Genomic DNA, 24,685 nt, shown 5'->3' with positions numbered 1-24,685 from the left:
CTTAATAGAGTTGGTTTCTCTTTACTTAGTATTCATATTTATTATTTATTATTATTATTATTTTTTGGGGGGGGCCACACCCGTTTGACGCTCAGGGGTTACTCCTGGCTATGCGCTCAGAAATTGCCCCTGGCTTGGGGGGACCATATGGGACACCGGGGGATCGAACCGAGGTCCTTCCTTGGCTAGCGCTTGCAAGGCAGACACCTTACCTCCAGCGCCACCTACCTGGCCCCTATTTATTATTATTATTATTATTATTATTATTATTATTTTGGTTTTTGGGCCACACCCGGCAGTGCTCAGGGGTTACTCCTGGCTGTCTGCTCAGAAATAGCTCCTGGGAGGCACGGGGGACCATTTGGGACACCAGGATTGGAACCAACCACCTTTGGTCCTGGATCGGCTTCTTGCAAGGCAAACGCCGCTGTGCTATCTCTCTGGGCCCTATTATTCATATTTTTATTTCAGTTCCTTGTTGGCTGTCTTCCAGTTTAAAAATTCCTTTTTGTTTGTTTTGTTTTAAAGTCATATCAAGACTTCCTCCTGACTGCACTAAGAAATTGCTCCTAGTAGTCCTCAGGAGATCATCAGGAAGGCTGATGGGGACTGAACCCGAATTGGCTGCATGCAAAACAAGCATCCTATTTGCTGAACTATCTTTTATCAGTGTATTAAATCTTTCGTGGTGTCTAACCAAGACTAAAAAAAAACCCATTCATCAGATGTCAATTTTAGCTACTACCTTTTTGTATCTAGTAGTCTTGTTTAATTTGATTTTTCAAGTTTATTTGTTTGTTTGTTTATGGATTTGGGGCACACCAGGCGGCTCTCAGGGGTTCCTCCCAGCTCTGCACTCAGAGCAGGCTCAGGGAACAATATAGGATGATGCCGGAAATAGAATCCGGGTCGGCCAGATTTGCCGTGTGCAAAGCAAACACCCTCTGTGCTGTGCTATGGAACTGGCTCTGTAAAGCCCTTTCTGCCATGAGAATGGATTCCCGGCTCATTCCAGTAGCCGCTCTCTGCCCCTCTCTCCACAGTGCTCCCAGATATCTGTGACATCTAGTGGGGCAGAGTTTTTTGTCTGTGGCCAAAATGGTGGGAACCCAGGGATGGACCTTGGTGAGCCGGGGGGTGCGTTCTTGCTCACCAGGCTGTCGAAGGGCGCAAAGCAGCAACCCTGGGCATTACCTGGGCTCTGGAGATAATGATGGGGTCCTTGAACAGAATCCAGAGCACGTTCTCGGTGCAGGGAGGGGTGCTCATGGAGCCCTGGTAGGTGTAGTAGTGCCGAAGGTCCTGGGGCAGCATGTCCCTGACACCAATCATGGTCAGACTTGTGCTTTGTCCTGGCAGAGGAGACAATGAGCAATGGGGGTGGCAGGAACACTTTGGTTCCCCCAGTGACACTACCCTGGGATGAGTGAGGTGATCATAGGAGGCAGGGTCACTGGGCTCTGAGTGTCTCTGACCCCATGGAGCAGGCACATGGACAGAGCTGGGGAGAGGGGAAAAAGGGGGCACATGGCTGGGGCAGAGGCAGGAGCGGGTAAACTGTTGGCCACAGGGAGTGAAGTGGATGTGATGGGCCCAGGAGGGCCAGAAGACACATGCAAGGTAGAAGCTAGGACCCAGAGACACCCCTGCCTATTGGGTATGGGATGAACAGAGTGAGGGGTGCTGTGAAGAGCAATGCAGCAGGTGCTAGCATGTGGGCCCTGGAACCTCCCCAGCAAGGTGGAGGGGCACAGTCTGTCGGGAGCAGCCTGAGGTGCAGAGGGATGCACCTCAGCAGTTGCTGAAGCGCCCCCCCCCCGACCCCCCAGTCACAGATGGTGACATCTGTCCTGCCATGCTCAGCCGGTGGCTTCAGGCTTTGAGCAGCAGCGCTGGGCTAGGTCTTTACGCAAGAAGTCTAGTGGAGTGTCAGGAAACAGGGCGCAGAGTTTAGACAAACAGGGAGAAGGATGCCAAGGGGTCTGAGCTGGGTATGGACAAGTCAAAGGTCTCAATGGACCAGCACCGAGGAGGCTGGCCCAGTAGGCTTGAGGTGAAGTTGGGGGCTGTAAACTGGAGTGGCCAAAGCGGGATGCTCAATGTTGATGCCGTGTGGTGTGTGCTCAAGGTCAAGGGTGGACCTCGGGGTGGCCGGGACATTGACAGTGACCGCCAGGGCCTGGCACCCTTTCCTGTGTGTTGGGGTGCAGAGATGAAACACCCCCTGGAGATCTGCAGCTTGAATTGGGGGTCACGCCTGCCCTCATGCCCCTACGGAGAGGCTTCCCCAGGTCCCTTTCCCTGAAGATCCTGGGACAGATGGACGCACAAGGTTCCCAGGGCAAAGGGGTGAAAGTCCAGGTACCCCACTTCCCTCTCAGCCTCATGCTCCCTCCCCTCCCTCTTCCCTCCTTACCTGAGTATCTGATGTTCTTCAGGTGATCGATAAAGTTGCTGTAATAAGTGTTTTCAGTGTCTTCTATGACCTGGGGGAGGAGCACAAAGCATCTAGAACCTTCTAGAAACTTCTGCTACCTCTGCTTCCAGAAAATTTCCTTCCAGAAAATCACTCTGGTGATGGACAGATCCACCCCAAGGGCCTAGGAGGAAGCCCCCTGCCCCAAGAACTGGAGGGGACTATTTGGTTAGCACCAACTACCCCCCTCCTCTGTCCTGCTGATCTAGGCTTAAAGAACAAACTTCGAAATCCCCAAGAACTCTCAGAAAACAATTGTGGGAACACATGACCCTCCAAAGAGCTTCCCTGCAGGCTATTGAGGACCATGGGTCCCTGTCAGAGGTTCTGGGGAGAGGGGTGCCCTCTCTAGGCAGGAAGAACCAATGCCTAGAGAGAGAGAATGTTCTAGTCCCACCCACAACTATATTTCTCCAGTGCTTCCTTGAATCTTGATATTTTAAGGCAGCAAGGTCACTTTTGTTGTAAAGAGATTCAGGGCTTCTTCCAATCAGCAGAGCTGGAGTCAACTCCAGTGTGGGTGTTCTGGCCCTTGGGATTCAAGAGGGTCACGGTCGGGGTGGACACGGGCTCACTTCCTGGGAAGTTTTGTTTGGGTTCGGTTTGGGCTTGGAGTCTCCCAAGCAACAATCATGGTTTATCCTCGCATGAGATGAGGGGGATTGAATTAAGTCAACTTCGAGGCAAGGCAAGTGTTCTACCCACTGTACTATTGCTCTGGCCTCAAATCACCCCTTCTTTCCAGCCAGTAAAGTCAAGTATTCCTGGCCCACCTGAGCAAATTGCTTTTTGGGGTTTCTTGCTTGTTTGTTTTGTTTTTAGGCCACACCTGCTGGCACTCAAGTTGCTCTTTGATGAAGTTAGAGGTGGGTGAGAGGATGCGCACAAGGAGTGACAGATTCCCAGTGTTTTCACTCCAAGTTCCAGTCCAGGACCCGAGAGGAACACCACAGACCATGAACCCTTTTGGCCCATCCCCAGAGCACAGAGGTTTGCACAGGTGAGTGGCCAGCTAAGATGAGTAAAGACGGAAGGAAGATTTGTTTGTTTGTTTTTTGTTTGATTTGGGGGTCAAACCCAACAGTGATCAGGAGTTGCTCCTGGTTCTATGCTCAGAAGTTACTACCGGGGCTTAGGAAGTATATAGGACATCAAGGACAGGACTCAGGTTGGCAGCCTGCAAGGCAAATGCTCTCCCCCACTGTGCTATTGCTTCCACCCCAGAAAGGAAGATCCTTGAGGTACACAGTTTAGTAGGATTTCATATTTTGGGGGGGAGAGGGTCACACCTGGCAGCACTTAGGGGCTACTCCTGGCTCTACACTCAGAAATTGCTCCTGGCAGGCTTGGGGGACCATATGGGATGCCAGGATTTGAACCACCATCCTTCTGCACCTAAGGCAAATGCCCTACCGTTGTGTTATCTCGCAAGCCCCCTAGTAGGCTTTCTAATTCCCGACCCAACTCAGCCTACCTTGATGAATGCGGAGAGCACCAACATCCCGTCGGAGGCATTTCTTGCATTCTGCATGGTTCTGTATTTTGTATTGTAGTGAACCACCTGCACCTGTGAAGCCAGCAAGGGTGATAAGGGGCGTTCATGCGGAACCCCTACTTTCAGCACGATGCTTCTGGGGGACCTGGACAACGTGTCCACCGCCCTCCATTCATATCTGCCAAGACCAGAAACTTCTCCAAGCAGAAAGAGCAAGAGTAGTGTTTCGGGGAACTGGCTGAGCAACCTGACACACCTTACTCTTGCAGTTAAGCTGCCAGAGTCCAGAGGGATGAGAAGAGGCCAGTGGAGTGTTCAGAGGTCCCCAAAGAGTGGACAATGTCCCCTGCTCTGACCCTAAAAGGGTCCTTTAAAGCTTGGACAGGTGAACAAAAAACGACTCTAGAAAATTGGACTCAGAGACACTGTGTCTTCCCCACTGAATTGGAGGCTCAGTGAACCCCAAGATCTCACCCAAACCCCAAATCTCCATGCACACAGTGACATGGAGCAAGACAAGGATCTGAAAGTGAGTTGGCATCAGGGACCTGGCCATGTCCGCTGCATGTTATTTAGGGGGTGGCTGGGGCACTAATGGAGAAGCCAGCGTGGAGTCCCCCATTATCATACCTCAGCCACATGCCTCTTGCCGTCCACTGTGTGCTCGGAGCCGCTGATCTCTGAGGAATAGTTGCCCCAGTGGAAATGCATCTGCAGGGCCGCGTAGTCTTGGCCATTGGAAATCTTCACGCGCATGATCTGGGGCAGCAAGATGTGCACTGTGGGAGTAATGGAGGTGGGCACAGGTGGGATGCGGGTCACCTCCTGCCTGTCCACTTCTGGGGGACCCTGGGAGAAAGCCCACCAAGAGGGAGTGGAATGACAGCACAGCAGGGACAGCCTTTGCCTTGCACAAGGCTGACTCGGGTTCTATCTCTGGCATCCCATAGAGTCCTCCCGAGTCTGCCAGGAGTGATTCCTGAGCCCTGAGACAGAGTAACCAGAACTCAGGAGTAACCCCTCTGAGCACCAAAACAAAACAAACACAAAAAAGCTTTCCCTTCTGTGAAGAGCCGGGGAGGCATCACCCTTGGAAAATCAGAAGGTGGCTGTGCCCAATATAGACTTCCACTGTGTTTGGGGGTATCTCAGGGGTGGGAGCCCAGAGGGCAGGGTATTTGCCTTGCACATAGCTGGCCCTGGTTCAATCCCCGGCATTGCATATGGTCTTCTGAGGTCCACCAGAAATGATTCCTAGTTCAGAGCCAGAAGTCAGCACAGAGCATCACGGGATGTGAACCAAGATCCAAAAAAAGAAAATAAATAAATAGGGGCTGAGCTATAGCACAGCAATAGGGCTTTTGCCTTGCTCACAGCAGACCAAGGACAGATGGTAGTTTGACTCTCAGCATCCCATATGGTTCCCCGTGCCTGCCACGAGCGATTTCTGAGTGCAGGGCCAGGATTAACCCCTGAGTGTAGCCGGATGTGGCCCCAAAACCAAAACAAAGCAAAACAAACAAAATAAAAATATTCAAACTCGGGCCCGGAGAGATAGCACAGTGGCGTTTGCCTTGCAAGCAGCCAATCCAGGACCAAAGGTGGTTGGTTCGAATCCCGGTGTCCCATATGGTCCCCTGTGCCTGCCAGGAGCTATTTCTGAGCAGACAGCCAGGAGTAACCCCTGAGCACTGCCGGGTGTGATCCAAAAACCAAAAAAAAAAAAAAAAAAAAAAAAAAATTCAAACTCTCACCAGACCTGCTGATGTGGCCTTATTAAGATGAGAGGAAATGGATTTGAGGTTTCTACCATTCTGGAATGGGGTCGCCCCAGTGTGGCCCCTCCCTACTAGGCACCTTGGTGACGTAGGGGCTCCAATGTGGAGAGCAACCCAACCCTGGCAGAACTCTCAGAGGGGCCTTGGCCGTGGCCTGTGAGCACTCACATTTGCGGTTCATATTGGTCACGATGAATGGGCCCTTATGGGTCTCGTAGCCATTCAGGACCAGGTGCTTCAGTTTCGGGTTGAACTTCACCTTGTTGCTACGGATGTTGATGGGCGACTGCTTCTTCCCACCACACTGGGGGAACTCTTTGGCCCAGTCATTCTCTTTCTGGCTCCCTTCACAGACAGGAGATAGTGGTGAGTCGGCCCACCCTCTCCCATGCCAGTCCACGCTGAGCCTGTGCCACCTCCCTGCCCAGTTCCCGCTGCCCCACCCTGGGCCGTGTGCCACTCAGTCCCTCCCACTGCAGGGTGTCTCGAGTGTCCCCCAAAGGCCGTATTTGGGCTGGGGAAGTTTTCCAGGCTGTCTTGGAACTCAGTTGAGCCCAACCCCAGAGCCACAGAAAGCAGAAGTGCAGGACTGAGGAACTAGAGTGATAGCACAGCGGTAGGGCATTGGCCTTGCACACAGCCAACCTGGGACAGACCCAGGTTCAATTCCCAGCATCCCATATTGTTCCCAAGCCTGCCAGGAGCGATGTATGAGTGCAGAGCCAGGAGTGATCCCTGAGTGCCACCACTGAATGTCACACACACACACACACACACACACACACACACACACACACTGCAGGGCTGAGTCCTTACTCCTGCCTGATTCTGGGGCACTCACTTCTCCACATTGCCTTCTCCTGGAGGGGGGATCCCCATGGCCCAGGAGGGACACACTGGGCAGAGAGAGGCCACTCGAACTCTGGCCCCCAGGGCTCCTGGCACCTCTCTGGGGCCTGAGAGCAAAGGGGTCTGGGCAGGGTCTCTCCCATCTCGCAGAAGGGGTTTAAACCCTGCAGTCAGTCCATGTGGATCCCTTCCAGATGGGCCAGAGCCTGCGTACAATGCCAGGGAAAGGTTTCAGAATGTTCTAGAAGAAGAAAACTCTAGCAGGAGCCCCCATATCTCTAGGGAGACCCCAGGAGACCATTTCTACCATTTCCCTTTCAGCATGCACAGATCTGGCATTCCCAGTAGCAACTAAATCAGCAAGTAGTTGAAAGCCAGACATAGGCAGTGGGGGGGGGGGGGTTCATGCAGAGGGGACCCTTGGCCCACATCAAGGGGTGCATCCGGGGCCCCATGCACCCAGAATACTGGAACCACAGTGATGGATCACCCAAAGGTAGCCAGTGAATGCTAGGCTTCCAGGAGGCCACAGGCAGGAGCACCCTGGTCCTTTTGGGGCTCACCCGTGTTGGCCCTCCCGGCTTGGAGTGGGACCTGCAGCTCCAGGAGAAAGAGCGACAGCAAGGCCACCAGGGTCTTCATGGCGCTGCAAACGGGACTCAGCACCCGGAGGTGGGGGGGTGGGGACAGCGCCTCTTTTTAAACACACAGCAGCCATAAATGACAATTTACAAGGCTGGCGGCTGGTCCGTTCTTTTCTGCACCCACTGAAAACATGACACGTCCCTCGAAATCGCCAGCACTGGCTCCTGTCATGGGGAGGTGGATGCCCTGAGCTGTGGCTTCCTTGAGCCAGGCAGTCACCACAGCAGGGGGAACGTCCCCTTGTAGGACCAAGGCAGGAGGGCTGCTGTCCCCAGACTAGGTGCCTTGGCCCCGAGCCCCAGCGTGAACAGTTGACAGCTGCTATCTGCTGGGTTCACCTGCCTGCCAGGCTGAGCCCTGCACCTCAGGCAGCAGAGACCCTGCAGCTCAGGATTTTCCTCTCCCCCTAAGTTTCCAGCCACCCCCACCCGGCCATCCGAATCCCTGGGCACTCTCCCTTGGTCCCTGACATTGCATGCCCAGCCCCCAACCTTGTCAAACCCAATAGGGCTGGCACAACTCCACGAGAGAATTCTTCCTGGCAGCTGCCCAGGGTTCAGTCACACCCAGCCCCGTGGCTTAGTGGCCCCTAATCCTCCTGCATCCTGTGTGACAGTCCTCGGAACTGGACAGGGACTCAAGTTGACAGGCAGCTAAATGCTGTCCTTCAGGGCAGCCCGTTTCCCTGTGAATCTGACCATGGCCTGTGTCCCCGGGTGGCTCAGGGAGCCCGGCCTGCACCCCTTCCAGCCTCCTGCCTGCTGCTTTTTTCTTCCCCAACAGGTGCTGAAAGGACAGATGTCAGCAGGACCCCTGGACACTGCTCGGCCACTGTTGGCCATGTTCCTCTGTGCCTCAATCTCCAAATATTGTTTCTTTCCCTTTTGTTTTTGGCCACTCCTGGCAGTGCTCAGGGGGTACTCCTGGCTCTGTGCTCAGGGAACCATATGGGATGCTGAGTATTGAAGCCAGGGTTCTGCTCTGTGCGAGGCAAACTCCCTCTACGCTGTGCTATCAGTCCAGCATCACCGTTCCTTCAGTATGATCTTCCTTTGTTCTTTTATCCTTCCTTTACTTTTTACTTTTCTTCCATTCTCTTTTCTTTCTTCTTTCTTTTTTCTTTCTCTCTTCCTTTTTTCTCTATTCCTTCCTTCCTTCCTTTTTTCTTCCTTTCCTTCTTTCCTTCTTTCCTCTTTCTTTGTTTCTTTGTTTCTTTGTTTCTTTGTTTCTTTGTTTCTTTCTTTGTTTCTTTGTTTCTTTCTTTCTTTCTTTCTTTCTTTCTTTCTTTCTTTCTTTCTCTCTTTCTTTTTTTTTGGGAGGGCCACATCCAGCGGTGCTAAGGGGTTATTCCTGGCTTTCTGCTCAGAAATATCTCCTGGCAGGCACGGGGGACCATATGGGACACCGGGATTCGAACCAACCACCTTTGGTCCTGGATCGGCTGCTTGCAAGGCAAATGCCGCTGTGCTATCTCTCCGGGCCCTTTTTCTTTCTTTTTCTTTCTTTCTTTCTTTCTTTCTTCGTTCTTCTTTCTTTCTTTTTCTTCTTTCTTTCTTTCTTTCTTTCTTTCTTTCTTTCTTTCTTCGTTCTTCTTTCTTTCTTTTTCTTCTTTCTTTCTTTCTTTCTTTCTTTCTTTTTTCTTTCTTTCTTTCTTTCTTTCTTTCTTTCTTTCTTTCTTTCTTTCTTTCTTTCTTTCTTCTTTCTTTCTTCTTTCTTTCTTTCTTTCTTTCTTCTTTCTTTCTTTCTTTCTTTCTTTCTTCTTTCTTTCTTTCTTTCTTTCTTCTTTCTTTCTTTCTTTCTTTCTTCTTTCTTTCCTTTCTTTCCTTTCTTTCCTTTTCCACACTAGCCATGCTCAGGACTTACTCTGAAGTTGCTTTTTTTTTTTTTTTTTTTTTTTTTTTTTTTTTTTTTTTTTTGGTTTTTGGGCCACACCCTGTGACGCTCAGGGGTTACTCCTGGCTATGCGCTCAGAAGTTGCTCCTGGCTTCTTGGGGGACCATATGGGACGCCGGGGGATCGAACCGCGGTCCGTCCTAGGCTAGCGCAGGCAAGGCAGGCACCTTACCTCCAGCGCCACCGCCCGGCCCCTCTGAAGTTGCTTTTAGGGGAGGGCTTTTGGGTCACTCCCCACAGTTACCTGGGCTTGCTACTAACTGTGATCATGGGTCACTTCTGGAGAGTGTCACGGACCATCAGGGATACCACAGATTAAACTTGGGTCAGTCGCATGCAAGGCAAAAGCCCTGCCTGCTCACCTATGGCTCCAGCCACTAATCCCATATTAATTGAATAACAGTTCTTTGTTCCTGGGGAATAACCCCAAACCTGTGCATAGTATTTGCAGCAGCCCCTGCTGGCAACAGATGGCATTACCGTGCCTGTAGATGTCCTTCCTGGGTACGGGCAGGGACATGCCACGCTGCTGGTTGGTGAGGGAACCAACAGCCAAAGTCATGGACCAGGCTCCTGAGCACCCCCATAATGCTCTGATGACCCCGAGCACCACCCTAACCCGAGCAATGGAAAAAAGAAAAAGGCCGACTGAGGCTGGAGTCAGCGCAAGGCACAGGCTTCGCATGTGAGGAGTTTGGGGTCAACACCCTGCACCACAGGGTCCCCCAGCACTGTCAGGAATGATACCGAACAGAGCCAGAATAGCTCCTGAGCACTGCTGAGTGTGCCAAAAAGAGAGAGGGGGGGGAGCTGTAGCAGTAGCACAATGCGAAGGGTGTTTTCCTTGCTCATAGCTGACCCGGTTTGATCTCCAGCATCCCAGAGCTTCTGAGGACTCTCTGAGCCTGCCAGGAGTGATTTCTTTTTTCTTTTTTTTTCTTTTTGGAGGGTGCGACACCCGGTGACACTAAGGGGTTACTCCTGTCTATGAGCTCAGAAATCACTCTTGGCTTGGGGGACCATAGGGGACGCCGGGGGATCGAACTGCTGTCCTTCCTAGGTTAGCGTGTGCAAGGCAAATGCCTCAAACCACTCCGACACCAAGAAGTGATTTCTTCAGGCAGGAGGGACACCTGAGCACTGCCAGGTGTGGCCATTGGAGGGCAGCATGTTACCCATAAAACCCGCTCAGTTGTCCCAGCAGTGCAGGCAAATTCAGCTTTGCTGTCCATTCTCCCCAGTTGGCACCACCCATATGCCCTGTGGCTCTTCTGGTGGCAATTTCAGGAGCATGTCCCCCGGGCTCCACAGTCCAGTGGACAGGTTGTGTCTGTATCGAGGGTCAGCCAAATCTCCCACAGACCACCCGCACAAATTTGTTTTTGTTATCTTTGGTTTTTTATTTATTTGCACTTGACACTCCCAGCTGAGGTGACCAGCCCCAGCAGCCCTCAGACCCTCAATGTGATGGTTCCTGTGCCCTGAGTGCCCTCCTAGATGCCGGGATCTGTTGGACAAAGTTTCCCCACCTGTGGATCTCAGGCAGATTCTGCAACAGCTGGTTTATGGGTCTGCACCCACAGAACACAGTCTAGCCCCTTGGGGGGCACAAAGGTACTTGGGATAACTGCCCCCTTAATTTCATTTCCTGCCAACTCTCCGGAACCGGCTCCCCTGGCCACACCCACCCTGGCCTCAGTCTGCCCTGAGCCCTCCAGGACTGATCCCAGAGCACAGAGCCAAGAATCAGCCCTGAGCACCACCAACCAAATATGGCCCAAAAAACAAACACAAAGATCGGAAGCGAGAGACAGAGACACATTTCAGGGGCTGGAGAGATAGCACAACAGCGTTTGCCTTGCAAGCAGCTGTCCCAGGACCAAAGGTGGTTGGTTCAAATCCCGGCATCCCATATGGTCCCTGTGCCTGTCAGGAGCTATTCCTGAGCAGATAGTCAGAAGTAACCAAAAAATAAATGACACATTTCTACAGTGATTTATTGCTGCTACATTCAGACAGAAAGTTGAGGTTGCCAAGTCAGACAGATCAACCAGCCTGGCAGGCAAGGGGGGCCGGTGCGGGGAGCCCCCGGAGCTGGGCTCAGTGTTCGTGTTCCTTGTGGTTTTTTCTCCTTTTCTGCTCTTTGATGATCTCTGCCAAGGTTTCCTCCAGTCTATTAAACCTTTGGAGTAAAACCTCCATTGGCAGCTGATGTGCCATTGATCGGTGGTGCATATCTAGAACAGGAAAAGAGGAGGTCCTGGTAAGTGCTATCTGAGACTATGTGAGCAGAACTGGGGGGTGGGGGTGTTTTGTGGTGGTAGAGCCAATCAAAATGCAAAAAAGAGAGGGTTATAGATGGGTTTAATTAAGGACGATGCAAAGCAGGGGAGGCAGAGGCCACACAGCCAGCTCCCTAGACTGAGAAAATGAGAAAAGAAGAAAGATAATGTGGTGATGGTGGGGGGGTGGGGTACACAGAAGTAAAAGCAGCAAAAAGCAGCAGGAGCCGGGCTGGAGTAATAGCACAGCAGTAGGGCATTTGCCTTGTACACAGCCAACACCAGAGTGACCCCAGTTCAATTCCCGGCATCCCATATGGTTCCCCATGCCTGCCAGGAGCGACTTCTGAGTGCAGAGCCAGGAGTAACCCCTGAATGCCGCCGAGTATGACCCAAAAACCAAAGGAAAAAGCAGCAGGAGGAGAGAGTTCAGCAAAGTTTCCCCAGCAAATTGGCAGTGACCATCCAGCAGGAGTAATTAGGCAAGGGAACCCCCCACACACACACACACACTGAACTTCAACCCTATATAAACCCCCAGACAACTGCCCCCAGCCTCAGCTCCCCAGATGAAGGGGCATCAGGTAACTGACATCTTTTCACTTAAAGGGACAGGAGCCCCCTATGGCTGACCAGGGGCCATAAGAGTCTCTGTTTCCTTTTACTGTGGCAAACACCCGAGTTGGGATGACTAAGGCTGATCTTGGGGGGTCTCATTCTCTCATGTCTGACCTGTGACCCCCACTGCTTGACTTGTCTCTTCTTGGTCCTGACCTTCTCTTTCAGCCTCTCTACCCTGCTCAAATCAATGTCTTTTGGATAAAAACCTTGTTTCTGTCTATCAGATACTGTACATTATAAAGGAAAAACGAGGGAAGCTCGGGCTGACTGCCACATTGTGACAAGGTACTGTGCAGGCTGTGGGTTCAACCCCTGAAATCCTACATGATTCTCTGAACACCACCAGGAGTGATCTCTGAGCACAGAGCCAGGAGTCAGCCCTGAGCCCTACCAGGTACAACCCCCAAATCAAACCAAACTCCTCCATGCACCCACACACATGCAAATCAACAAACTCCACAAACAAGAGCATCTTTACTTGAGGGATCGCCCAAGGGAATGAAGTTGGTTTCCACAGTCCTTCCGTTCAGAGGTTGGGTCATGCGGTAAGCATTGTGCAGGGTCTGGTTTTGAGAATCCAGCAAGGAATTCTCCAGCTTCACGATCTGTGGAAGAAAAAAAAAAAAAAAAAAAAAAAAAAAAAAACAGAAAATAAAATCTCCAGGTAATACTAAGGAGTGAAAGAGAAAGTGGGCAGTTCAGAGTTTAGTGAGATCTTGGATTTCTGAAACCCGGACAAGACTGTGATAAGGTGTAACGGTCAGACAGGTTGCCAGGCATAGCATCCAGGGAGGTAGTTATTATTTTTTTTATATAGTTTCCTTTATTATCTTTTTTTTTTGGTTTTGTTTTGTTTTTGTTTTTGGGCCACACCCGGCATTGCTCAGGGGTTACTCCTGGCTGTCTGCTCAGAAATAGCTCCTGGCAGGCACGGGGGACCATATGGGACACCGGGATTCGAACCAACCACCTTTGGTCCTGGATCGGCTGCTTGCAAGGCAAACGCTGCTGTGCTATCTCTCCGGGCCCTATTATCTTTCTATATTTTATTTCTATATTTTTCTTTCTTTCTTTCTTTCTTTCTTTCTTTCTTTCTTTCTTTCTTTCTTTTCTTTTCTTTTCTTTTTTTTTTGGCATTGTTTTTAATCACATCTAATGGTGCTCAGAATTCACTCCTGGCAGGCTTGAGGGACCGTATGTGATGCTGGGACCAAACCTGGGTTGGCTTCATGCAAGGCAAACACACTCTCTGCTGTGCTATCGAACTAGCACTGTAAAGCCCTTTCTGCCATGAGAATGGATTCCCAGCTCATTCCACTAGCCCCTCTCTGTCCCTCTCCCCACAGTGCTCCCTGATATCTGTGGCATCCAGTGGGGTAGAGTTTCTGTCTGTGGCCAACACGGCAGGAACCCAGGGATGGACCGTGGCGAGCCGGGGGTGCATTCTTGCTCACCAGGCTGCCAAAGGGCGCAATGCAGTGACCCTGGGCATTACCTGGGCTCTGGAGATAATGATGGGGTCTTTGAGCAGGAACCAGAGCACGTTCTCGGTGCAGGGAGGGGTGGTGAGCGAGCCCTGGTAGGTATAGTAGTGCCGAACGTCCGGGGGCAGCATGTCCCTGACATCAATGCTGTTCAGAATGGTGCTTTGTCCTGGTGGAGGAGACAGTGGTGAGGGGAGGCAGAAATACCTTCTCCCCTGAAAAGGAGAATAGAGCGCAAACACAGCACCACCCAGTCTGCGCCTTCGAATTTAAGAGTATGAGCAGAAAAAGAGGACCTGGGGAAAATGGTCTCCCTCTTTTTTTTTTTTTTTTTATCCTGGAAGTGATCCAAGAGACTCGAGAGGTGCCAGCCTCTGAGCTTGGTGCCAGGTCCAATAATGCAGCTTCCTTGTGGGTAAAAAGCAGACTTGGGGCTGGAGTGATAACAGCTGGAAGGGCATTTGTCTTGTATGTAGCTAACCCAGGTTCGATCCCCAGCATCCCATATGGTACCCCACCAAGAGTTATTCCTGAGCACAGAGCCTGTAGTAACTCCTGAGCACAGCCAGGTGCGGCCCAAAAGCAAACAAAAAGGTCAGAGATCTTAGCAGGGGGCCCATGAGGCATCTTGGTGCCCAGTCAAGGGACACACATGTCACTGCCGTGTTGCCATCGTGGCCAGACAGAGTAAATATTTGGGGCTCGGAGAAGGTCCCTGAGGGGGCCAGAAATAAAGGACTCCAAATGTGGAGGAAGGCTGCTCGGAACTGGAGAACTTGAGAAGGGCTTGCAAAGGGCTACTCAGGTACTGGGGTAGCTTTTGAGTTTCCTTCTGACACATTTGCTCCTTGTAGGTATCTGCCAGGGTTGGGTGCCTCCCACCAGCTCCCAAGAGGGTGCCTAGTGCCTGGAAAGCAGTGGTAAGTTGTGGGGAGCCTAGCTGATGGAACCTAGAACAAAGGACACCTCAGAAATCCCTGACCTTGTCACCCACGTGACCAGAGGCGCCCATGCCCTGAGAACAAAGGAAATAGACAAATACTAAAGTAATTCAAAGCAGCCCAATACATCCAGCCAGAAAGAAAATCATAGAGCAACTTGCCTTTGTGTTAGCAAAAGATTATTATGTTTACAGCTGGTTTTTTATTTATGCTTGCTGAGTAAAATTTATAAGAGCCTGTTTGGATCTTGTGCTTTCAGTATAAACATGGGCTCTCTACCTCTTTACCCCTCCCTATTACCTGCCCCCAGCTTGTGCTAATGAGTGCTTGCAATTGTAATTGGTGGAAAACCTGTAACACCCCCTGACGTATTTCAGCCCTTAAAAGCTGATCTCCCCGGCAATAAATCCCTTTTGAACAGCATGTGTTGTCTTGAGGACTTTTCTTACTAACTTCTCAAAGTTTTCTTCACAGATCGGTTCTGCTCGGGTAAACCCACAAATTACTAGTGACCTTCATTTCCACACCCCCACGGGTCGGGGGTCCCCCACGGAAGGTTGCAGGAAGTGGGGTTGCCCTTCTCTTCCAAGTTAGTCGTGGGGATGGTTAAAAAAAAAAGCACGGGGCCCGGAGAGATAGCACAGTGGCGTTTGCCTTGCAAGCAGCCGATCCAGGACCAAAGGTGGTTGGTTCGAATCCCGGTGTCCCATATGGTCCCCCGTGCCTGCCAGGAGCTATTTCTGAGCAGACAGCCAGGAGTAACCCCTGAGTACCGCCGGGTGTGGCCCAAAAACCAAAAAAAAAAAAAAAAAAAACAAGCACGTAGGGTCAGAGTGATGGCACAGCAGTAGGGCATTCGCCTAGTACATGATGACCCAGTACAGATCCAGGTTCGATCCCTGAAATCCCATAGCGTCCCCTGAGTCTGCCAGAGTGATTCCTGAGTGCAGAATCTGGAGTAAGCCCTGAGTGCTGCCAGGTCTGACCCAAAAATAAAAAATAAATAATATAAAATGAAAGGTCAGCCAAGATCCAAGGATATCGCCTCTGTGGCAGGAAATGTGCCCAGCAGATAGGAAGCCCCATGTTCCTGGCATCCCTGACACCCCCAAGCACTGCCTTTGTGCACAAGCAACTGGGAGAGTCCCCACACACACACCTGCAGACCCACTCAGGGAAATTCCCCACAGAACAGAAGTGGGATTGAATGGATGGGTGGGGGCAGTAGAAAGACAAAGATCAAACCGCCATTCTAGTGCCCTCCTGGCCCATCAGGGCTGAGCAACAGATTTGGGAATTCACAGCCTCAGAAAGGTCACATTGGGGCCGGGCGGTGGTGCTGGAGGTAAGGTGCCTGCCTTGCCTGCGCTAACCTAGGACGGACCGCGGTTCGATCCCCCGGCGTCCCATATGGTCCCCCAAGAAGCCAGGAGCAACTTCTGAGCGCACAGCCAGGAGTAACCCCTGAGCCTCACAGGGTGTGGCCCAAAAACCAAAAAAAAAAAAAAAAAGAAAGGTCACATTACCCTGGGAAGTAAGGTGATCACAGGAGACAGAGCACCCCTGACCTGTGGAGTCAGCTCAAGGGCAGAGTTGGGGACAGGGGGAGAAAGGGGGGCACAGTAGGGGCAGAGGTAGGAGGTGGGTGACCATCTGTGGTCCCGAGCTTGCTGACCACAGAGAGTGAAGTGGATGTGATGGGCCCAGGAGAGTTTGGGGACTTTGTGAGGTCAACCCCTCTCGGGCACTAAGAGCGGGATAGAGGCTGGGGAACAGTCAGCCCAGAGTCACCCCTGCTAGTTGGAGATGGAGGGGGTGCAGGGTGAAAAAGTGGGGGGAGGCCGGGAAGAGCCAGTAGGAGCTGGTGCTCCTTACAGCCACACAGCAGATGCTGGCAGGGGGCCCTGAAAACTCTCTAGCAAGGTGAAGGGGCACTGCCTGTCGGGAGCAGCCTGAGGGTGCAGAGTGGTGGTGGTGGGGGGGGGGCCTCAGCAGCTGCAGAAGCCCAGCCCCACCACAGGCGGTGACATTTGTCCTGCCACGCTCAGCCGGTGGCTTCAGGCTTTGAGCAACAGCGCTGGGCTGGGTCTTTGCTCAGGGAGTCCAGTGGGGTGTCAGGAAACAGGGATCAGAGCTTAGACAAGTAGGGACAAGGATGCCAAGGGGTCTGAGCTGGGTGTGGACAAGTCAAAGGCCTCAATGGACCAGCACCGAGGAGGAGGAGGCCTGCCCAGTAGACTTGAGGTGAAGTTGGGGGCTGTCAACTGGAGTGGCCAAAGTGGGGTGCTCAATGTTGATGCAGTGTGTGCTCAAGGTCAAGGGTGGACCTTAGGGTGTCCGGGGCACTGACGGTGACTGCCAGATCCTGGCACCCTTTTCTTTTCTTTGTGCCGGGGTTCAGAGATGAGACACCCCCCTGGAGATCTGCATCTTGAAGTGGGGGGTCACATCTGCTCTCACCCCTATGGAGAGGCTTTCCCACTTCCCTGTCCCTGAGGATCATGGGACAGATGCACAAACAAGGTTCCCAGGGCACAAGGATGAGCATCCAAGCACCCCACATCCTTCTCGGCCCCATGTTCGCTCCCTCACTCTTCTCTCCTTACCTGGGTACTTGATGTACTTCAGATGATTGATAAAGTCACTGTAATACGTGTTTTCACTGTATTCCTTGACCTGAGAAAAAGACAGTAGCTAGAACCTTCCAGAACACCTCTGCTACACTAAGCTCAGTGCTCTGAAACAGAGAGAATCACCCACAAGGCCCAGGAGGAAAACTCCCGCCACCCTGGATTGGGGGAGACCCTCTAGACACAATGATGGTGCCATGGGGCACCCCTCTTTGATACTTCCCATGTGGCCTCCATCTACAGGGACCATTACAACCCCAACAATCTAAGGTTTCAAGGGATCTTGAATAAAACCCAGGGGTTGTCAAAACTAGTGTCTCTGTGTCCAAAGTCTAGAGTCACCAGCTGTTCCATCTGCATCTGTTTCTTTGTAGGAACGTTGCAGACTTTATCAGCTGCTTCCAACAAATAGGACTTCCTTTTCCAACTGTTGTATCTGTGGCTCTGGGCATGTCTTAGCATCCCTCACAATTGAAGGGGGATTTATTCGGACCCAGGACTCTTGGGGGACAGATTTGAGCCTCTTGTCCTTTGTTTTGGTTTGGTTTGGGGGTCAGAGCCATCAACGTTCAAGGGTTACATCTCCTGATGCTTGGGGGATCACAAGGGGTGCACAGGATTGAACCCAGCTCCACTGTGTGGCAAGGCAAGTGCCTTCCCCACTGTAATATTGCTTTAATCCTTGGGGTACGCAGCCCCAAAATGCACCCCATCTCGGCCTACCTCAAAGAGCGCAGCCAGCATCAACAGCCCGTCGGGGGTATTTTGGGCCTCCTGGAAATTATTGTAGTTTGTGTTGTAGTGAATCACCTGTACCTGCGGAGCCAGCAAGGGTGATCAGGGGCGTTCATGCAGAACCCCTACTTCCACTGCTTCAGCACGATGCTTCCAGGAGGCCTGGACAGCGTGTCCACCGCCCTCCATCCATATCTGCCAAGACCAGAAACTTCTCCAAGCAGGAAGAGCAAAAGTGGTGTTTAGGGGGAACTGGCTGAGCAACCTGACACACCTTCCTCTTGCAGTTAAGCTGCCAGAGTCCAGAGGGATTAGAGGAGGCCAGTGGAGTGTTCAGGGGTCCCAAAGAGTGGAAAATGCCCCTGCTCTTCGCCGTATCTCAAAGGGTAATTAAAGCTTGGACAGGTAAGAAAAAATGACCCTAGAAAATTGGACTTAGAGACACTGTGTTTTCCCCACTGAATTGGAGGCTCAGTGAACCCCAAGATCTCACCCGAACCCCAAATCTCCATGCACACAGTGATATGGAGCAAGACATGGATCTGAAAGTGAGTTGGCCACAGGGACCTGGCCATGTCCACTGCATGTCATTTTGGGGGTGGCTGGGGCACTAATGGAGAAGCCAGCGTGGAGTCCCCCATTATCGTACCTCACCCACATGCCTCTTGCCGTCCACTGTGTGCTCGGAGCCGCTGATCTCTGAGGAATAGTTGCCCCAGTAGAAATGCATCTGCCAGGCCGCGTATTCTTGGCCATTGGAGATATTCACGCGCATGGTCTGGGGCAGCAAGATGTGCACTGTGGGAGAAATGGAGGCGGGCATTGGTGGAATGCGGGTCACCTCTTGCCTGTCCACTTCTGGGGGACCCTGAAAAGAGGAAAGCCCACCAAGAGGGAGTGGAATGACAGCACAGCAGGGACAGCCTTTGCCTTGCACAAGGCTGACTAGGGTTCGATCTCCGGCATCCCATAGGGTCCTCCCGAGTCTGCCAGGAGTGATTCCTGAGCCCTGAGACAGAGTAACCAGAACTCAGGAGTAACCCCTCTGAGCACCAAAACAAAAACAAACAAAATAAAAGCTTTTCTGTCCTGTCCCAAGAGCCGGGGAGCCAGCATCCTTGGAAAATCAGAAGGTGGCTGTGCCCAACACAGACTTCCACTGTGTTTGGGGGTGTCTCAGGGGTGGGAGCCCAGCAGGCAGTGTATTTGCCTTGCAGGTAGCTGGCCCAGGTTCAATCCCCGACATCCCATATGGTCCTCCGAGGTCCACCAGAAATGATTCCTAGTTTAGAGCCAGAAGTCAGCACAGAGCATCACAGGATGAGAACCAAGATCCAAAAAATGAAAATAAATAAATAGGGGCTGAGCTATAGCACAGCGATAAGGCTTTTTGCCTTGCTCACAGCAGACCAAGGACAGATGGTAGTTTGAATCGCAGCATCCCATATGGTTCCCCGTGCCTGCCAGGAGCGATTTCTGAGTGCAGAGCCAGCAGTAACCCCTGAGTATAGCCGGGTGTGGCCCATTAACCAAAACAAAGCAAAACAAAAAAACAAAAATATATTCAAACTCTCACCGACCTGCTGGTGCGGCCATGTTAAGATGGGAGCAGGAGGAAATGGATCCTGAAGGATCTGCCCTCCTGGAATGGGGTCCCCCACATGTGGCCCCTCCCTACTAGGCACCCTGGTGACTTAGGGGCTCCAGAGTGGAGTGCAACCCAACCCTGGCAGAACTCTCAGAGGGGACATGGCCGTGGCCTGTGAGCACTCACATTTGTGGTTCATATTGGTCACGATGAATGGGCCCTGATGGGTCTCGTAGCCGTTCAGGACCAGGGGCTTCAGGTTCGGATTGAACTTCACCTTGTTGCTACGGATGTTGATGGGCGACTGCTTCTTCCCACCACATTGGGGGAACTGTCTGGCCCAGTCACTCTCTTTCTGGCTCCCTTCACAGACAGGAGATAGTCATGCCAGTCCATGCTGAGCCTGTGCCACCTCCTTGCCCAGTTCCCGCTGCCCCACCCTGGGCCGTGTGCCACTCAGCCCCTCCCACTGCAGAGTGTCTCGAGTGTCCCCCGAAGGCCATAGTTGGGCTGGGGAAGTTTTTCAGGCTGTCTTGGAACTCAGTTGAGCCCAACCCCAGAGCCACAGAAAGCAGAAGTGCAGGACTGAGGAACTGGAGTGATAGCACAGCGGTAGGGCATTGGCCTTGCACACAGCCAACCTGGGACAGACCTAGGTTCAATTCCCAGCATCCCATATTGTTCCCGAGCCTGCCAGGAGCGATGTATGAGTGCAGAGCCAGGAATGATCCCTGAGTGCCACCACTGAATGTCACACACACACACACACACTGCAGGGCTGAGTCCTTACTCCTGCCTGATTCTGGGGCACTCACTTCTCCACATTGCCTTCTCCTGGAGGGGGGATCCCCATGGCCCAGGAGGGACACACTGGGCAGACAGGCCACTCGAACTCTGGCACCTCTCTGGGGCCTGAGAGCAAAAGGGTCTGGGCAGGGTCTCTCCCATCTCGCAGAAGGGGTTTAAACCCTGCAGTCAGTCCATGTGGATCCCTTCCAGATGGGCCAGAGCCTGCGTACAATGCCAGGGAAAGGTTTCAGAATGTTCTAGAAGAAGAAAACTCTAGCAGGAGCCCCCATATCTCTAGAGACACCCCAGGAGACCGTTTCTACCATTTCCCTTTCGGCGTGCACAGATTTGGCATTCCCAGTAGCAACTAAATCAGCAGGTAGTTGAAAGCCAGACAGAGGCAGTGGGGGGTTCATGTAGAGGGGACCCTTGGCCCACATCAAGGGGTGCATCCGGGGCCCCAGATACTGGAACCCACACAGATGGGTCACCCAAAGGTAGCCAGTGAATGCTAGGCTTCCAGGAGGCCACAGGCAGGAGCACCCCAATCCTTTTGGGACTCACCGGTGTTGGCCCTCCCGGCCCGGAGTGGGACCTGCAGCTCCAGGAGAAAGAGCGACAGCAAGGCCACCAGGGTCTTCATGGCGCTGTAAACGGAACTCAGCACCCGGAGGTGGGGGGTGGGGGCAGCGCCTCTTTTTAAACACGCAGCAGCCATAAATGACAATTTACAAGGCTGGCGGCTGGTCCGTCCTTTTCTGCACCCACTGAAAACATGACACGTCCCTCGAAATCGCCAGCACTGGCTCGCGTCATGGGGAGGTGGATGCCTTGAGCTGTGGCTTCCTTGAGCCAGGCAGTCACCACAGCAGGGGAACGTCCCCATGTGGGGCCTGGGCAGGAGGGCTGCTGTCCCCTGCCAGGCTGAGCCCTGCCCCTCAGGCAGCAGAGACCCTGCAGCTCAGGATCTTCCCCTCCCCCTAAGTTTCCAGCCACCCCCACACCACCCCCTTGAATCCCTGGGCACCTCCCTTGGTCCCTGACACTGCATGCCCAGCCCCCAACCTTGTCAAACCCAATAGGGCTGGCACGGCTGCCCAGGGATCGGTCATACCCAGCACCATGGCTTCATGGCCCCTAGTCCTCCTGCATCCTGTGTGACAGTCCTCGGAGCTGGACAGGGACTCAAGTTGACAGGCGGCGAAATGCTGTCCTTCAGGGCAGCCGGTTTCCCTGTGAATCTGCCCATGGCCTGTGTCCCCGGGTGGCTCAGGGAGCCCGGCCTGCACCCCTTCCAGCCTCCTGCCTGCTGCTTTTTTCTTCCCCAACAGGTGCTGAAAGGACAGATGTCAGCAGGACCCCTGGACACTGCTCGGCCACTGTTGGCCATGTTCCTCTGTGCCTCAATCTCCACATATTGTTTCTTTCCCTTTTGTTTTTGGCCACTCCTGGCAGTGCTCAGGGGATACTCCTGGCTCTGTGCTCAGGGCTCATTCCTGGAAGTTCTCAGGGAACCATATGAGATGCTGAGTATTGAAGACAGGGTTCGATTGTGTGCAAGGCAAACTCCCTCCACGCTGTGCTATCAGTCCAGCGTCACCGTTCCTTTAGTATGTTCTACCTTTGTTCTTTTTTCCTTCCTTTACTTTTTACTTTTTTCCATTCTCTTTTCTTTCTTTCTTCTTTCTTTCTTTCTTCCTTTCTTGTTTCTTTCTTTCTTACTTCTTTCTTTCTTTCTTTCTTTCTTTCTTTCTTTCTTTCTTTCTTTCTTTCTTTCTTTCTTTCTTTCTTTCTTTCTTTATTTATTTCTTTTTCTTTCTTTTCTTTTTTTCTCCTTACCAGCCATGCTCAGGACTTACTCCTTACGTTGCTTTTGGGGGAGGGCATATTGGGTCACTCCCCACAGTTCCTTGGCTTACTACTGACTCGTGGGTCACTTCTGGAGAGTGTCACGGACCATCAGGGATACCACAGATTAAACTTGGGTCAGTCGCATGCAAGGCAAAAGCCCTGCCTGCTCACCTATGGCTCCAGCCACTAATCCCATTTTAATTGAATAACAACAGTTCTTTGTTCCTGGGGAATAACCCCAAACCTGTGCATAGCATCTGCAGCAGCCACTGGTGGCAACAGGTGGCATTACCGTGCCTGTAGATGTCCTTCCTGGGTTCGGGCATGGATGTGCCACCCAGCTCGTTGGTGAGGGAACCAGCAGCCAAAGTCATGGACCAGGCCCCTGAGCACCCCCAAAATGCCTGTCTGGTGACCCCGAGCACCACCCTGACCCGAGCAATGGAAAAAAGAAAAGGGCTGACTGAGGCTGGAGTCAGCTCAAGGCACTGGCTTCGCTTGTGAGGGGCGTGGGATCAACACCCCGCACCATAGGGGCTCCCAGCACTGTCAGGAGTGACCCTGAACAGAGCTGGAATAACTCCTGAGCACGGCTGAGTGTGCCGAGAGAGAGAGAGAGAGAGAGAGAGAGAGAGAGAGAGAGAGAGAGAGAGAGAGAGAGAGAGAGAGAGAGAGAGAGAGAAGGGAGGGGCTGTAGCTGTAGCACAATGCGGAGGGTGTTTTCCTTGCTCACAGCTGACCCAGGTTCGATCTCCAGCATCCCAGAGCCTCTGAGAACTCTCTGAGCCTGCCAGGAGTGATTTTTTGGAGGGGGCCAAACCTGGTGATGCTCAGGGGTTACTCCCGGCTATGGGCTCAGAAATCGCTCTTGGCTTGAGAGGACCGTATAGGATGCCGGGGGATCGAACTGCAGTCCTTCCTACGTTAGCGCGTGCAAAGCAAACACCCCACAGCTTGCGCCACCACTCTGACCCCAAGGAGTGATTTCTTCAGGCAGGAGGAACCCCTGAGCACTGCCAGGTGTGGCCATTGGAGGGCAGCACGTTACCCATAAAACCTGTTCAGTTGGTCCAGCAGTGCAGGCAAATTCTGCTTTGCTGTCTATTCCCCTCAGTTGGCACCACTCAGGTGCTCTGTGGACTTCTGGTGGCAATTTCAGGAGCATGTCCCGAGGGCTCCGCAGGCCAGTGGACAGGTTGTGTCTGGATCAAGGGTTAGCCAAATCTCCCATAGACCACCCGAACAAAATTGTTTTTGTTATCTTGTGGTTTTTTTGTTTGTTTGTTTGTTTGTCTGAGCCCACAGGTGATGGCACTCAGGGGTTACTCCCAGTCTGTGCTCAGAAATCACTCCTGCTGTTCTGGGAGACCCTATGGAATGTCAGGGATTGTATTGCACTGTTTGGCCACATGCATGGCAAACACCCTCCCCACTGTGCTATCACTCCAGATCCTGCATATATATACTTGCCCAGTTCTGAAATAGCCTTGGTTCTTGTTTTTATTGTTGTTGTTGTTGTTGTTGTTGTTGTTGTTGTTTTTGGGCCACACCCAGCGGTGCTCAGGGGTGACTCCTGGCTGTCTGCTCAGAAATAGCTCCTGGCAGGCACGGGGGACCAAATGGGACACCGGGATTCGAACCAACCACCTTGGGTCCTGGATCGGCTGCTTGTGAGGCAAACGCCGCTGTGCTATCTCTCCGAGCCCAGAAATAGCCTTGGTTCTTAAGAGTGCGAAATAGGATTGAACAGAGTATTATTTGGGCTGAAACCCCTTTTTTGGGGGGACACAACCAGAGGCACTCAAGAGTTACTCCTGGCTCTATGCTCAGAAATCATTCCTGAAAGGCTCAGGGGAATCATATGGATGCCAGAAATCAAACTGGGTCAGTCCCTGACACCTACCCACTGTGCTATTGTATTGCTCCATGAAACCCATTTTTATAGCAGCCTCGAGTTTCTAATCCTTTTCAAGGGAAAACAAAGGCTCTCTGAATGCATCCAGAACTTTTCCATTTAAAAGGGTGCTAGAGAGTGTTTACCCAAGCTCTTTGGAGTGTTAAGATCCAATGCTGGGGCCAGTGAGGTGGTGCTAGAGGTAAGGTGTCTGCCTTGCATGTGCTAGCCAATGATCAGGACCACGGTTAGATCCCCCGGTGTCCCATATGGTCCCCTCAAGCCAGGGGCAATTTCTGAGCGCTTAGCCAGGAATAACCCATGAGAACCAAACAGGTGAGGCCCGAAAACAAAACAAAACAAAACAAAACAACAAAAAAAAAGATCCAGTGCTGAGAATCTGGTACTGAAGGACACAGATACATTACTTACTGACTACACATGGTGATGCAACATAATTTAAGGACTGGAGTTATTGAACCTGTGTCAGCTGTGTGCAAGGCAAGTGCTATCCTATGTCCCTAGTTCCTGGGCTCTCATATATATTTGAGGGATTAAAAAAGTTCTTAAGCATAGAGGTAAGGCATTTGTCTTGCATGCAGAAGGTCGATGGTTCAAATCCTGGCATGCCATATGGTCCCCCGAGCCTGCAAGGAGTGATTTCTGATTGTAGAGTCAGGAGTAAACCCTGAGCGCTGCCGGCTGTGACCCAAAAAAAAAAAAATAAAAAAAGT

General features: G+C 52.1%; 2 protein-coding genes across 2 annotated transcripts in view; both read right to left on the bottom strand.

The window, feature by feature from the left end:
- The window catches only part of LOC126011615 (carbonic anhydrase 6-like), a 10,975-nt gene extending 6,248 nt beyond the window's left edge, over positions 1–4,727 (bottom strand). The window contains exons 1-4 of the mRNA XM_049775438.1: positions 4,602–4,727; positions 3,951–4,043; positions 2,417–2,486; positions 1,195–1,352 (exon numbers count right to left, since the gene is read on the bottom strand). Coding sequence (XP_049631395.1) covers positions 1,195–1,352; positions 2,417–2,486; positions 3,951–4,043; positions 4,602–4,727 — 447 coding nt within the window. The remainder of the gene's footprint in view (positions 1–1,194; positions 1,353–2,416; positions 2,487–3,950; positions 4,044–4,601) is intronic.
- A 1,093-nt stretch (positions 4,728–5,820) lies between these two features.
- LOC126011614 (carbonic anhydrase 6-like) lies at positions 5,821–21,455 on the bottom strand. The gene is made up of 11 exons (XM_049775437.1): positions 21,328–21,455; positions 20,771–20,853; positions 19,604–19,780; positions 18,479–18,627; positions 17,818–17,910; positions 17,071–17,140; positions 13,535–13,692; positions 12,518–12,644; positions 7,162–7,293; positions 5,918–6,094; positions 5,821–5,828 (listed from the first exon to the last, which is right to left on the bottom strand). The coding sequence occupies exons 1-11, from the start codon at positions 21,453–21,455 to the stop codon at positions 5,821–5,823; spliced, it is 1,302 nt and encodes a 433-aa protein (XP_049631394.1).
- Between the last annotated feature and the right edge of the window lie 3,230 nt (positions 21,456–24,685).

Source organism: Suncus etruscus, chromosome 6 (genome assembly GCF_024139225.1).
Source record: "Suncus etruscus isolate mSunEtr1 chromosome 6, mSunEtr1.pri.cur, whole genome shotgun sequence".
Taxonomy (NCBI): domain Eukaryota; kingdom Metazoa; phylum Chordata; class Mammalia; order Eulipotyphla; family Soricidae; genus Suncus; species Suncus etruscus.
The sequence above is the reverse complement of the archived record's forward strand: the minus strand, read 5'-3'. Positions and strand labels throughout refer to the sequence as shown.

Coding starts and splice junctions, on each gene's coding strand:
- LOC126011614 (XM_049775437.1), bottom strand. CDS start 21,455: ATGGGCAGATTCACAGGGAAACCGGCTGCCCTGAAGGACAGCATTTCG. Junction 17,141..17,817: donor TGCTGGCTGCGCTCTTTGAG/GTAGGCCGAGAT, acceptor TCTTTTTCTCAG/GTCAAGGAATACAGTGAAAA. Junction 12,645..13,534: donor TCATTATCTCCAGAGCCCAG/GTAATGCCCAGG, acceptor TTTCTTCCACAG/ATCGTGAAGCTGGAGAATTC.